General features: G+C 38.0%; 1 protein-coding gene across 3 annotated transcripts in view; it reads left to right on the top strand.

The window, feature by feature from the left end:
* The window catches only part of PEPD (peptidase D), a 172,620-nt gene that overhangs the window by 66,452 nt on the left and 92,228 nt on the right, over nt 1-13,940 (top strand). For all 3 annotated transcript variants that reach the window (XM_085234518.1, XM_085234517.1, XM_085234519.1), the window contains exons 4-6: nt 4,324-4,387; nt 6,992-7,039; nt 8,667-8,728. In XM_085234518.1, the coding sequence (XP_085090644.1) occupies nt 4,324-4,387; nt 6,992-7,039; nt 8,667-8,728 (174 nt within the window). The remainder of the gene's footprint in view (nt 1-4,323; nt 4,388-6,991; nt 7,040-8,666; nt 8,729-13,940) is intronic.

Genomic DNA, 13,940 nt, shown 5'->3' with positions numbered 1-13,940 from the left:
GTTGCTTGCAGGCTCATTAGGAAATGTAAGGTGCATGAAAATAGCCGTGGCATTAAGGCAGTAGTGTGAAAGGGACCGTACAGTTCAGTGGACTGTGTAGAATGAAAAGAATCGAGTATTTGTGTCAGCCCGTCCTGGTTGCTGTACCCACATGGGAATTTAGACATAGCCAGATTCTCTGTTGGTTTATACACCATACATTTGATTACAGCCTTAATACAAAGGAAGAAAAAAAAAACAACAACAAACCACCTGCAATACTCAGAGGCTAGGATAAGTGTTATGCACTAAATGTGATAGAATAAGGTTACTATTTTCCGAAAAACAAACATGGTTACAAGTAAAAATTCCTTTGCTTCCCAACTTCAAATTTTCTATTCTTTGTAAAATAAATGTCTCTGTAGAAAACATTCTGAAGTTGTCCCCAGCTAGAATTTCTCACCTTTTTGCAATGAACATATTTGTCGTGGGGAAAAAAAGAGTTCTTAGTCTCTTATCATACTCTCTGCAAAGAGATAATCAATCTTGCATTAGAATTCCAACTGAAATGATAAGTTAAATTGAGTCACTTCAGAAAAATCTGAATTTCCTTTTGGAGCTGATCTGCTGTAGAAGAGCACTGAAAATATGTCCTAGAAGCATGCAAAAAATCTGAATAAGAAGCAATCAGTAAGAAAAAGTTATCTATTAAATATCATCTGGAAGAATATTTAGATGTGAAAGAGAAGATATGTGAATGTATTAAGTCACAAATCTCTTAGCAGTTGCTTTTTGTGCTGTTCTTTCAGGATCACTTATCAGCCATTATAAATTCTACTCACAGTTTTTGTTTGGCATTTGTGATGTAGATTCATCTCATTCGTACCTCTCTTCTGAAGGCAGTTCTGAAAACTAAAACCCTTTTATTGTGTTGGTATTACTAGGTTTGTGCTCCAGAGTCATTAGAATCCTAGCAGTGACATCAAATGTGTAGAGTCTTAACAGTTGCTGCTCTGAATTATTGTGCAGTGCAATGAACAACGGGCATAAAACAGTTTCAGACAACGTGACCAAGTTGTTATTGGCTGGAAAGGCAGTTAACAAAACATCACTAAAAACTTGAGGTTTGAATTTTGTCCAAAAGTATAAAAGGTTAAAAATATATGTTCTGTTTTTATTTATAGATAAGCTGTCAGAGCTGTTTATCTTACTGGTGGATAAACAGAGGAGTCCGTATTTCTTTCCAAAGGATTGTGTTGAAAGGGAGCCAGTCATAACATTGCGGTCTGTCACGCTGGCAGCTCAGCCCGCACTGACGTGATTTGCTGGTGACTGTTAGAGCATCTTGGTGTTTAAATCATAGAATCATAGAATGGCCTGGGTTGAAAGGGAGCACAATGATCATCTCATTTCAACTCCCCTGCTATGTGCAGGGTCGCCAATTACCAGACCAGGCTGCCCAGAGCCACATCCAGCCTGGCCTTGAACGCCGCCAGGGATGGGGCATCCACAGCCTCCCTGGGCAACCTGTTCCAGTGCCTCACCACCCTCCTCATATCTAACTAAACCATATTCTGTACTGCTGTGAATGTAGCTGAACCAAATGGCAAAGTTTGGAGTAAACTTGAAGTCTACCCTAAGTGATTCCTACTTTCTGACTGTCCCAGGCTATGAGAAGCCAAATTTTTGGGTGGCTCCTTGTGTGGCAGTTATGTGGACATGGTGTGCTTTGAGAAGTTTGGAATTCCTTATTTCCATGATGACATGAAATGGTGACTTCTGCTGTTTTGGAGGCCAGCTATTGAGATTTGTAATGAGCATGAGTATTTGGAGGCTGGAGTTATAAAAGTACAGTGAACGTAAATGTTTTTATGCATTTTTTTCCCCCAGAATTCTGCAAAAACAAAGCTAGTACTTCAGTTCACATCAGGTTACAAAAGTTAATTTTTTTTTGAATAGGCAGTGAAATATATGATTCAGTAATGTTTGGGATCATGTCTTCCACTTGGGTAATTCTTTCTAATTAATTTATGACTTGCTGTAGAGTTTTTGCTTGTAGTCTCTGCAGTGATTAATCAGAATTTTGAAAGTGGCAGCCCATAGCGGTGTTACAAAAGACAAAACCAAATGGAAAAATTGTAACAAATTAACTTATTCTACCTGCCTGAAAGTCATTTGTAGAGGCAAGCAGTCCTAATCTTTGTAAAACATCAAATGTACTTGCAGTTATCAAAATCGAATATACTCTCTGATTTTTCACAAGGCCAGTGATCATTCTGTGGAAGATGTGATCCCTTGTAACAGTGGTGGTCAGTGATAAACTTAAACCTACTGTGCATTTAAATTGTGTGGAAAAATGAATACTGGACCTTGTCTCTGCTAAGAAGCTGCACCGGTTCATTCGTACGGTGATGTGATGGTGGTGCATAAGGAATTCTCTGAGATTCTCACCTAGCTGGGAACCAACGTGTGTTGCTCATCATTACAGTCACCCTGGTAGAAATTGCCTTTGAGCTGAGCGTGCCTGTGTGCAACTTGAGCTCTGTATATGAAGCAAGGAGTGGAGAAGGTTTTAGAAACTAAACTGTGTGGAAGAGATAGTAAGGAGTCACAGTGTTGGGATAGAAAGCAGCAGCACATGGGATGAAATAGAATGCAGAAAGGGCTCAGTGAAGATTGTCTTTACTCCCCTTGCTCCCCAGGCTTGTTTTGCCTTCTTCCCTGCTTTTCTGTGTGACAGTGCAGATTTTTTTTTTCTTAAACACAAGCTTCCTTGTGTATTTTTTTCATTCTGCCTGTCTAGTTCTGCAAAAGGTGGCTCTTAGCAGCAAGCTTCCCAGTGACCCACGGGGAGATGTGCCTTCATTGCTGAAGCATCGTGGCTCCCATGGAGTGAATGGAGGATGGCAGTCTGTGGGAAGTGTATGTGAATTTGTTTTACCATCTACTCAGAGGTGCTAAATGGGTGAAGGGAGAAGCGAGGCAGAGCCTTGAGTGCTTCAGAGAAGAGCTGAAAAATCTGTACTTCGTACTAAAAGTTTGCTGGCTTCTGCCTTGAGGCAGCAAGAAGACCAGCAAGGAGGTATGTATCTGAGAGACTTGGTCGTGTATCATTAGGTGCAGTGGAGTCATCAGTAACTGACCTGGTTGGATAAACAGAAGTTCAGAGCAGCGTGGGAAGTTGTTGTTTTCTTTGTCTCGAAGTACAGAAAAATTTCTCAGCCTTGAAAGGATGATGTGCTACTTGTGTTCCTTGAAATAATGATGGTGCTCATAAGGAGAGTCTTTGGAGGGACTACAGCTGGAATGGGATCAATAATGCTTTAATACTAAACATAAGCAAAGAAATAAACTAGTAGCAGTTTACTATAGAGTACGTAATTAGAGGAGGCAACAAACTAAGGAAAGGAGTTTTAAAACATTTGGTGAAAAAGAAAGAAGCATTATTATTGGCATCGTGGAAGTGAGACCTATTCTTACATAAACAGCATTAAATGAAGTGAATAAAATCTAACACATCTGTGGGCATACTTTTAACTAGTACTTGATTGACAAGAAACAGTTCTCAGATTCAGACTTCACAGGTAATTGCAAATAGCACTTCAGAAGTATGTCTCTATAGAACACACAGTACCATAAATTGGCTGTAAATTAGGTGATTTTACAGTTGGGATCCTTCTGATACCAGATGAATGGGTTGAAACTAAAAGAGAACAAAAATAGAAAGTGCAAAATCTGTTCATGATGTTTCTGGGATATTAAAGTCGCACATGCCTGGAGCTGTGGGATCCTGGGGAGGAAAGGCTGCAGAGCATTCCTGGTGGTCCTCAGGCTGCCTCATGCTCGTGTTGGAGGGCTTGCAGCAGGGAAGAAGCTCCTGTGGTTGTTGGGCGCCAGAGCAGAAGGTGAATATTTTGTTCGTTCTTCAAATATAACACAAGGTGAGCTGGCCTGTTGCTATTTCAGTATCCTTCCACCATCTGGTGGGTTGGAAGACTGTAAACAAATGGCATGGTAAAACTCTTCTAACAAAACTGTCTTTTGTAGAGCAAATAGGTGGATGTAGGGAAGGAAAAAAAGCCCACAGTGTTTACTTCAGGAGGAGATGGTTGGAATATGAGTATCAAGCATGGATGGAGTTAAAGCACAGCGATTTTTGTAACTGTGGCAACTTTATTTGCAGTCTACTATTTTGATAAATTGAATCAAGGATAAGAATATTGAAATATTCCTTATATGAGGTTCTACTGTTGTGATAGTAGAGGGCTTTTTTTTCATCTGTGGCCTTGAATATTAAATGTAACAAAATTAAATCTAAATGTTTTTTTCTCTTGTTTCCGAAAGGATTCACCCCCCTGAACACTTCAAGAAAAAGTATGCTGTGGATGAAGTCCACTATGTGAATGAGGTGAGTTGTCTGCGTCTATGAATACAGAATTAATATGTGGCAGTGATTTTTGCTCCACTGCTTACTGAGTATCTCCTGACTTGGTGACGGTGCGGTGGGTTTTTTGTATTTTTTGTTTTAAATGACTGGGAAGTGTCCTTCATTCTTACAAAGCATTCATACATTTTAAAATTAAAAAAGGGAGAAGGGACTGCCAATTTGGGCTGAACTCCATGGTCTTAATCCAAAGACTGTCTCACAAACGTGTTGTGGGCTTCATGAAAACTGTCAGCTTGTGTCTTTATCCAACAGAAACGTTTGCTAAGTACGCTTTTTTCAATGTCTTGAAGATTTGAAGGAGATTGCTGTCAGTAAGATCATGTGTCCTAGCTCTGACTGAGAGCCTCCAAAGAGCTATGAGGAATGGCTGCCAGCTTTGCTCTTAATTTATGTTGAATCATTCTAATATTTGAATAAACAGCTATATTTTTAATTTTAAATGCAAGTGAGACTCTCTTAATCAGATTTCTCACTTTATTTTTGAGCAGATTTTGTATATACTTAAGTACCTGCAGGCTTTTTTTTTTTTTTTTTGGTAGGAAGGCTCAGCAGGATGAGGGCAGTATTCCTGCCAAGCTCTGTGGTTGATTTTCATGGAGTGCAGCTTAAAAAAGAAGAACCTGATATTTCTGTCCCTGCAGAACACTAAGTAACTCACAAGATAGAAAATTCTGCTCTAATCAGCTGTGGGGATGCTTCATTTCATTTTCATAATGATTCTGGTTATGAAGTGAAGTTTGAAGTTGAGGTTGAGGAAGCTGTGCAGAAGTTGCTTTGTGTTGTGAGTTGTAATTGCGTGTAGAGTAGGCACCCCTCTGCTATACAGTGCAAATGGCAAGTGGAAAATGCATGTCTTACTTGAAAAGAAACAAGCCCACATCTGCAACATTTATTTTGGGTCACTTCAGTTGTTTTCCATCAACAAATGGTTAGGCAGCTTGTTGATGAGAAAAAGAATTCATTAGGTAGACAGGTAAGTTAGTAGCTTATAGGCCTTTTTTCACCTGGGCTGTGGATAAAAGTTAGAAGCAGCTGAAGCCTGCAGTTTAACTGTTTAGCTACCTAAGGTTCTGTCTTGCTTTTGCCTGATTTGCAAAGGAAATGGTTTTCCATCATCAGAACACTAGGGACATTTTCAGAGGATGATTTTATGTCAGCAAATAACCCATCTGTGTAAGTATGTAATCCTCACATTTCATTTTGAAAAGAAATAAAATATGGAAATGTTATTTTTTTATATCTCACTGCAATATGCTTTATTTTATTACTACGATTAGTTTGCTGTTCAGCCATTCTAAAGTTAGTAGAACTGTGCTGTATGGAATTATGTCATCTGTTCATTGTTTTGAGATGTGTAATTCAGTGCCCACCTTTCTGCAGCAGCTTTGGAAGCCCAGCTCTTCACAATCCCAAGGATTTTCTTCTCAGAGGATTAGAGCAGGAATCAATTTTTATTTTTCTTTTTTTAGCCTTACAGTTCTTCATTTTTTCATTTCTATCTAAATGTAGTTGCAACCAAAAGACCAAATGTTTAAAAATACTGATATTTTATGAATAAAAAAACTGAGAACCATTAAGATGAAGTAATTTTAATTTATACTGAGTGTTTATTGGTTTTAAAAATGACAACAGCAAACACTGAAGATATCTGCACATCTGTTTCATAGCACTGCTGTACAATATTTCAGATCTTATCTTCTCATGCATTTAAATTTTCTTTCTCCAGAGAAGAGGCCAAGTTAGTTACCTTGTGAGTACTGCACACTCCTCATTAGTTCTCTGACATTTAAGGAGATAAAACTGTTGAAAAAGTTGGCTAGTCTTGGAAACAAACTTAAAACTTTAATATGTACTTTGAAGAGACCAGTTTTTTGTGTTGCTGATGGTGTGGTAGGGAATACTGAATGGGGAAGAATGCTAATTGAATGCAATTGAGTTATTTTCTGATTGGAATAACTTTTTTGATAGAGTAATGGTATGTGTTTCTGTTTGAATTCTTGTGTTGGTGGCATCAAATGGAGCAGAGTTGAGAATTCAAAGCCATTAATCAAATTCTGTGTAAGGGAAAGACACATTTTAATCTAAGTTTATAAACGCTTGCAAAATGCTGAGTGAATAAGTTATAAGTGCGTGTCACTAGAAAGTGACTCAGGAAGAATAAAAGTAAGTTTTTGACATGATAATATTAATGCACGTCTTTTATATACAGTAGTGCACTGAAGATACACAGGACTCTGTTAGTCTCTATTTTGTGTCAAGTTACACCTTTTCTGCTAATACTTTCTCAGTCTTCCAAATAATGACTAAACCTTAAGATACAGTTATTGTTTATGTACTTGAAGGGCACCAGAAGCATAAGTAATGTCTGTTCTCTAAATATTTTTGTCATCTACTGGCTCTTATTGCAAGTATTGTGTATTGGTACAATATGTGAGAAGTATCAGAACAGTTTTGTATTTCCTAATCGTGTAGTCTATACACAGAAAACTTTGATGAAAGAGTTATCAGTGATTGTGAAGAAGAAAAACTAATAAAAAATGACAGCAATCTCAAACTTGTTTTTAGATATCCAGTGTCTTGGCTTCGAAGAAACCTTCTGTGCTGCTTACTTTGGTGAGTAATAGTATTCTGAAGAGTAATTACTATTACCTTCAATAAAGGGGATCACGTTATTAAGTATTTCTTTACTCTGTCATTCCCCCTATATCTTTTCTTCCTCATCCTTGTGAGATTTGAGGCTGTCTGTCCATTTTAAACTATTCTTCTGGCTCCACCATAACCTTGTGTTTTTTGACTTGTCTTTCCAGCCTATACTCTGGAAAGCTTTGCCTGTGCTCTGGTAAAATTTTGTCCAGTGTTGGCCTTGCTATCTTCTAGCCTTTATAGAATGACACTGAACTCTGTGTTTTTCTACTGTTGCTCTGGCCATGTTGGGCTTTTCTGTGAGAATTCTGTAAAAGGGGGTTCTTCGTGGGATGGTTTGGTGAAAACAAATCCTGCAAGGAGGATGTGATTGAATGCCTGCTAACTGGAGGTTGCTCTGGAAGTAGGATCAACAAGTGGAGGTAAAGCCTGCAAGCTGCTGCTTCCCTGTCACCTCTTTCCCAGCTTCTTTTCATGACAAATATTTTGTAGACTCTCTGTCACTGTTAACAGTATCTGCTTTGTTGTCTCCAGTCTATGTAAGAAATGATTTGCTGACATTGAGCTGTCCCTTACAGCAAATGCAGTGGCAGCTCCTGGATTTGTTTTCACATGGTAGTGGCCAGACAAGTTTTAGAAAATATTCCTCCTTACATGGTCACATAGCATGAGATCTCATCTTTTTATCCATTTTGGTCCTAAATATAATCTTCAGTCTTTCTTTCATTGTTAATATAAATATTAAAAAGATGAAACGATCAATAGCTTTCTTTTATGTTGTTTCAGAGGAATGACTGAAAAAGGGCATATTTGTTCATCTTGGACTCTTTATGTGCATTTCCGCACGTCAAGTTGTTAATTAGTTGTCTCTCTGTGAGTAGTCCATTGTAACGGGGAATTTTAACAAAATTTTTGGCTGGGAGAATGGAGCTGTGATGCTTTCACATTCCTCCCACTGCTATGATGAAATTTATAGAGAAGGAAAGAGCACTTCTCTTAATGTTGGCTGAAGGGAGGCTTGGTCCTCTCCTCCTGTGGTTTCACTCTAAATACAGAACTGTAATGCTGCTCCACAGGGTTTCCTATAAGCATGTCAGAAGTGTTCATCTACTGTGTGGCAGCCAAAATCCTCATGCTTATGCTGCTTGCTTGAATGGAAAACTATAGGGGGACAGCAGCATGCTGATTTAAATAGTAAGCATTGCCAAGGCATTGCAGAATCACTTCTTTTAAAATTAAACTACTTTAGAAGAAACCTTGGTTCGTTGTTATTCTCTTGCCCTTTGTTATTATATAGGTCTCTCAGCTCCTTTCAGAACTAAAGGGAGCTGGAAATCCAGGCCTACCATTTTCCTAAGCAGCATATCCTAGCCTGAGTTATATGCTGATCTCCTTTGAAATGAATATATTTCTTATATTCGTCTGCATTTAAACAAATAGGCTATTGGGTTTTTTTCCTTTTTTGTCATGGTGATTCAGGTAACCATGTATGTTTTCCCAGAGATTTACTGCTGTTAAGCTCCCAGCATGATTTAACTTCTAAATACTCGTATTTGGCTCACAATCATGGTCATTTTAATTTTTTTTTCCCTTCCAGCGTGGTGTTAACACTGATAGTGGAAGTATCTCCAAAGAAGCTTCATTTGAGGGAATTAGCCAGTAAGTGAAATTTTTTTAGATTTTCTTTTAGGTTATGTTGAATTCATCTTATGTTTCACATTAAATGATATTTTTCCTAGTGGCAGGATGTTGAATGGAAAATCAAACTTTTGATACGCTTCTAATGATCTGAAATATAGTTGGGAGGAGGGGACAGGGATTGGAGATCTCTTTTGCAACTGAGGTGATCCAGTGTTTTCCTTCCTTAATGTTTGGCCTAAGTAACTACAACCACACAGACTGACTTTTATTCCCACATTTAGAGATGGAATACTTGATTTTCAGATTTCAGAAAACAGGATTTTTATGAGCAGCCTCTTTCTTTTAGTGTTTTCCTTAAGGTAGATATTAGGAATTCTGGTATGTACATTTTTCTGAAAAGCTGTAACAAGTGCAAAATAAAAGATCACCTTTCTGCCTTGACATGTCCTTTTAGTGTCCCTTGATACTGTATTTGTATGAAGCCTGGTTACTGGTCCTTCTACCGAAAGTATTTTGAAAAGGCTGGTAGCCTTAATCTTGAAAGAAACGCAACTGGCTTTTTGTTATAATGTCCTAAAAGGAAATCATTTTCCACTGTATCTCAAGCATATAGCAAAAAAAGAAACAAACATCTCATTGAAAAACCTGCTAAAAGGAGTACACGTGCTGAGGTATTGAGTAGATGGCCTTTCTTGTAGTCCTTGACTCACGGTCACCCTGTTGTATTTTTCTCCATCCACCTCTGTCCACAGCACATTAATTCTGCACTAATAATTGCAGAGCACATAATGTATTACAGTTCTGAGCAGTCATTTGTGTAGTCAGATAGCATGTGTTCTCAAATAGTGTTTTCTCTGTCGTGTGAACTGAAATCTGATCTCATAATTACTTTGTTTTCCCCTCCACAACCTAAATGGAAACTTTACGATTGTGAAGATTATTGGAGAACATGCTAGCAGACATTTAAGTATCTTTTGCTGCACAATCAGTAAAATCTGAACTATTTCAAAACATAATCAAGCCATTTTGAATGAATATTTGGTGCCCTTTCTTTTCTGTTGCTTTGATCAAGTAGATACTCATTTATCTTATGCTTTCCACGGGCAAATGGACTCCAGAATTGATGTGGAGAGATGCCTTCAGTTTTATTTGAGAAATCTCCACGTGCAATATAAACACCTGATAGCCCTAGAAGTAACTATTTAAGGAATGATGATTAAAGGTCTGCAGAAATTCCTTTTTCCTTCTGAATTCTACTGAAACACTAGAGCTTTATTATTAACATGTTGTATTGCTATCAGCATTAAGGTAGGAAGTCATTCCGTTTGATACGTGACTTGTGATATTGATACAGGGTATGTCCCAAAGCACTTGAAGGGATTCATGATATTTTCTCAGTAGTTTATGGTAAACACTCAGTTTGCTCTGACTGGAGTGCAGCTGCACTTTTCAGGGAGCTTTTTAGCAATTCAGCAGAGAATTCCTTAGAGAGCGAGGACATGCTCGCCCTCTCCACCCCCGGGCATTGGATTTTTCCTTTTGCTATTTTTGACAGATCTGCTGAGTGTCTTCCTCTCTCTTACCATACCCCAGTGTGAAAGAGCACTTGTTGATTTTGTTGTTGAATATGCTAGAGATGCACTCCATCTCACCTCTTTTGACATACTTCGTGCCCTCGAACCACTTGTCATGCCAGCCTTCTCATCCCCCCAGCTACTCCCGTGCTACTTTGCGTTTGGCAGTGACTACACCTTGCCCTCCTCCTTGCTTGGCCAGACTCGGGTTCAGCCATGAAGTTATTTCATTCTTTTGCTCCTTTCCATTTTCTAGCTACCTCCTCGAGATGTATCTGCTTGCTACAGTCTCTGTTTCTCCTGCTCCCATTTGTTTTATTTCTCCTGGACTGAGTGTGCTCCACTGTAGATGCTTCCCCTCCCCTCCCCCCCTTTTTTTTTTTTTCCCTGTATGGATAATAATAAAAATAAATCCATCATTTCCTGAACAAGCTGAATCTTGCTCTGTTTGGAGGCTGTTCTGCTCCTCTCAGAAGCCACTTTTTCCTTGCCCTAATCATGTTGCTACCTTGCCTTACTTTTTGAACTTTTGAACTTCTTATGGAATATAATTATTTAAACTATTTCATTATTTTTCCATTATACTGAATAGTCATTTGAGGCAAAATGGCTGTTGTGGGTTATTTCCATGCTCACTCAGAACATCACCCAGGTTGTTTTTGTTCTGCTGTAAATGATCAATCTTATTTGTATGCAGATAATAGAACCCATCATAACAAATCATGTTACAGTTGTTTCCATAGATTGCATATAGCTCTCTTTTGGATAAAAAATTGTGTCATACATTTGAGTTCTTAAAGAAAAATAATATATATCTATATTTTCTTTAAATAAAAAGCGGGCATGCTGCTTGCTTCAGATGTTGAAGACCAACTGAATGCTGGGCCAAGGCCAGTTTGTTTCTGTGTATCAAGGTCAACCATTATAATAAAGATTGTCCATATTAAAGACAATTTTAACATGTATAAATGTTTTAGATTTGTCACATATACATATTTTGTAAACTGACAAAAGTCTCATTATACAGGAGCTGTGGATTCCTAGCCTTTTTTTAAGCTAATGAAATTGTCTTGCATGTTGAAGGACAACTGAGTATGAAATCAATTTGAACATGCCATTCACTGTAATATTTCTTAGTTCTGTGTTGATTAAATGAGAGCATTAACACATATTAGATTGCAACAATAGCAAAATGTCATTTGTTTTCTTCGTTGAGACCACGTATCTCATCAAGTATTGTCAATTTGCAGATTGCAGTGAAACACAGAATTGGATTGCTCTGCATGATCCTCTTAGCATTAGAGCAGTCCATGGTTTTTAAGAGAAAGTTGATTATTGTCTAGCAGGATCTAAACTTGCTTAAAAGATAAGGTAGGGTTATTTTATGTAGAAATTCCTGCAGAAGCTACATGAATTAATCAGTATTTGTGTGCTCTGGTTAGTGGTGACTTGCTCTTCTTAAGCGTACTGTTTAAACAGTGGCTTTTAGAACGTGGCTTCTTTAGCTGCCATGTTCCTAATTAAAACAAATATAATTTGAATCACTAGCTTTAGATGTCCAACAGTCATAACTGTGGTCTTGCAGCCACTCACACAGGACCCACAAGCTAAGCAGAATTGAGACAGTGCAGTCCTTAATCACTGGCTTCTTTGAAAAATCTATGTAGAGTAGATCAGATTCTCTTCCAAATATGAATTGATGCTGTGTTCCTGAGCCCCAAGATCTTGTTTCATTCTTAATGATTATCAGAGTCTGCTCTTCAGGTGAGAGAGAGAGAACTGCAGTTCTGCTCATGATCTTCTGCTTCCTCTCCATGACCCCAGCACTGCTTTGTTTTACTCTTACAGCCTTTCATTATGTTTATTTAGTTTTCCAAACTGACAGCAGTGAGCTGCTGTGTGGTAAGTGGTCAGAGCCAGTGTGTAGAACTTGAGTTTTTGGCAGCACAAAGGCAGTTCAGGAACTGTTAGGGTTGGAAAAGCACAAGCTGGGGACTGTGAAAAAGCTAGTAGTACATCTTCTTTGAAAACTTTTCTGAAAGCGTTATTTGACCTATGCCAGTGCACAGTTATTCCCCAACCCATTTTATTTATTTTTAACAGGTGGACACAGTCTGCTCATTGTGAGCTCCATAGTTTTACCATTTGACTCATGATGCACTTCTGACTTTGTCTGTGCTTGTGATTAAAGAGAGATGTGAATTATCAGATTGTCAGTCGTCATCTTATCAGCACCTCCCTGCCCTTAATTTTCTTTTATTACTTTGTGGTGACTATAGTTTATATATCTTATTTACAGAGCTAGTGTTAGAGCTTTCTGCATTGTTGCAGTTTCTCCTTACACTTGGATTCATTGATCTATTTTTTGTCTGACATGCCATGACTATTATTGAAAGTCCTTTGTCTGTTGTTGCAGTTGCAGCTTAATTCTTCTCTGTCTAGTCTTTCTGTGGTGCTGCTTGCTTGTTTCCAGCCAAGTAGTATTGGGGAGCTCGGGATTTTGTGGGTTTTTTCTAAATTGATGTATACTGCATCATTCAAATGTTTTCCTCTGTATAAACTTGTGTTTAACTGGCTCTTCTATTCCAGAATTATTTCTACGTTGAACTAGCTAGATAGTAGCTGTTGGATGGGAATGATTAAATATGAAATGTGGCTTTTTTTGGTATTATAAGACTTTCTTGTTTCCAGGTTACACAATAAAGTTTGTCATGATGCAGTATTCTGGGACTTCTGCCTGTTGTGTTGTGTTGGTTTTCCAGTGGTTTCTAACTGATATATGTAATATTGAATACCATATAGCCTGTCCTTGTTGAATGTTCAGATAAGTTGTTGTTTTCTATCTTGGAGTAGGAACACAAAGCTTTTAACCTTCACCTCGTTAGGATTTTATATGTTTATGAGCACGTGTCCTTGAAAAAGACACGTTTTTTCTCCTGCTATCTAAGGGTGCAGGAAGACACTGGTACAATTAGAAGTGGCTTTTAAATATTTTTTAAATTGAATTTGTCCTTTAGTTAGTCCCTTCTGAGGTATTACAAATCACCATTAACCTGAAGTAGATTTATTCTTTTCCTCCCAAAATTGTGAGAAAATTAATTGTTGCCTTCCAACATTCTTCTGAAGGTCTTATGGGAGCTTTGGAGCATTTTAATTCTCTAAAATTCCCTAACTGAAGAGCCAACAGTCTTGAGCCAGACAAAAGTATCTTTGATGCAGAACACTCCTTAGGCATTTAAATTGTTAGCAAAAAAACCTTTGAATGATGCTTGAAAATCCATTTGTGTTCCACTTAATTACTCAAGTTCTTATTCCATTGGCCATTGTAATATTGTTTAGAGAGCCTCAAAACAGTTCCAAGGAGATGTGAATTGTTAATGCAGAAAATGAATGGAAAGAAGTTTTTGAGGCTGAGGTGAGATGGAAGCTTTGCCTTGTCTGTAGATAACAAATGAGAAGTTCTCTTTCAGTCTTCCTCTAAGTGATCTTGTTTATCACATGCACACAAACTGGAATGTGTTAAATAAATTAGCAATTTAATGTACTGAAATTCACTGAAGAGTGTTTGGGGAGCAGAGTTCAAACCACAGAACCATTTTGGTTGGGAGAGGTCTCTGAAGACTGATCGGGTCCAACCCACGCTCGTAGCAGTGCAT

The sequence above is a fragment of the Meleagris gallopavo genome, chromosome 13 (assembly GCF_905368555.1).
Source record: "Meleagris gallopavo chromosome 13, MGAL_WU_HG_1.1, whole genome shotgun sequence".
NCBI classification, from domain to species: Eukaryota; Metazoa; Chordata; class Aves; order Galliformes; family Phasianidae; genus Meleagris; species Meleagris gallopavo.
This window is presented reverse-complemented; position numbering and strand designations above follow the sequence as displayed.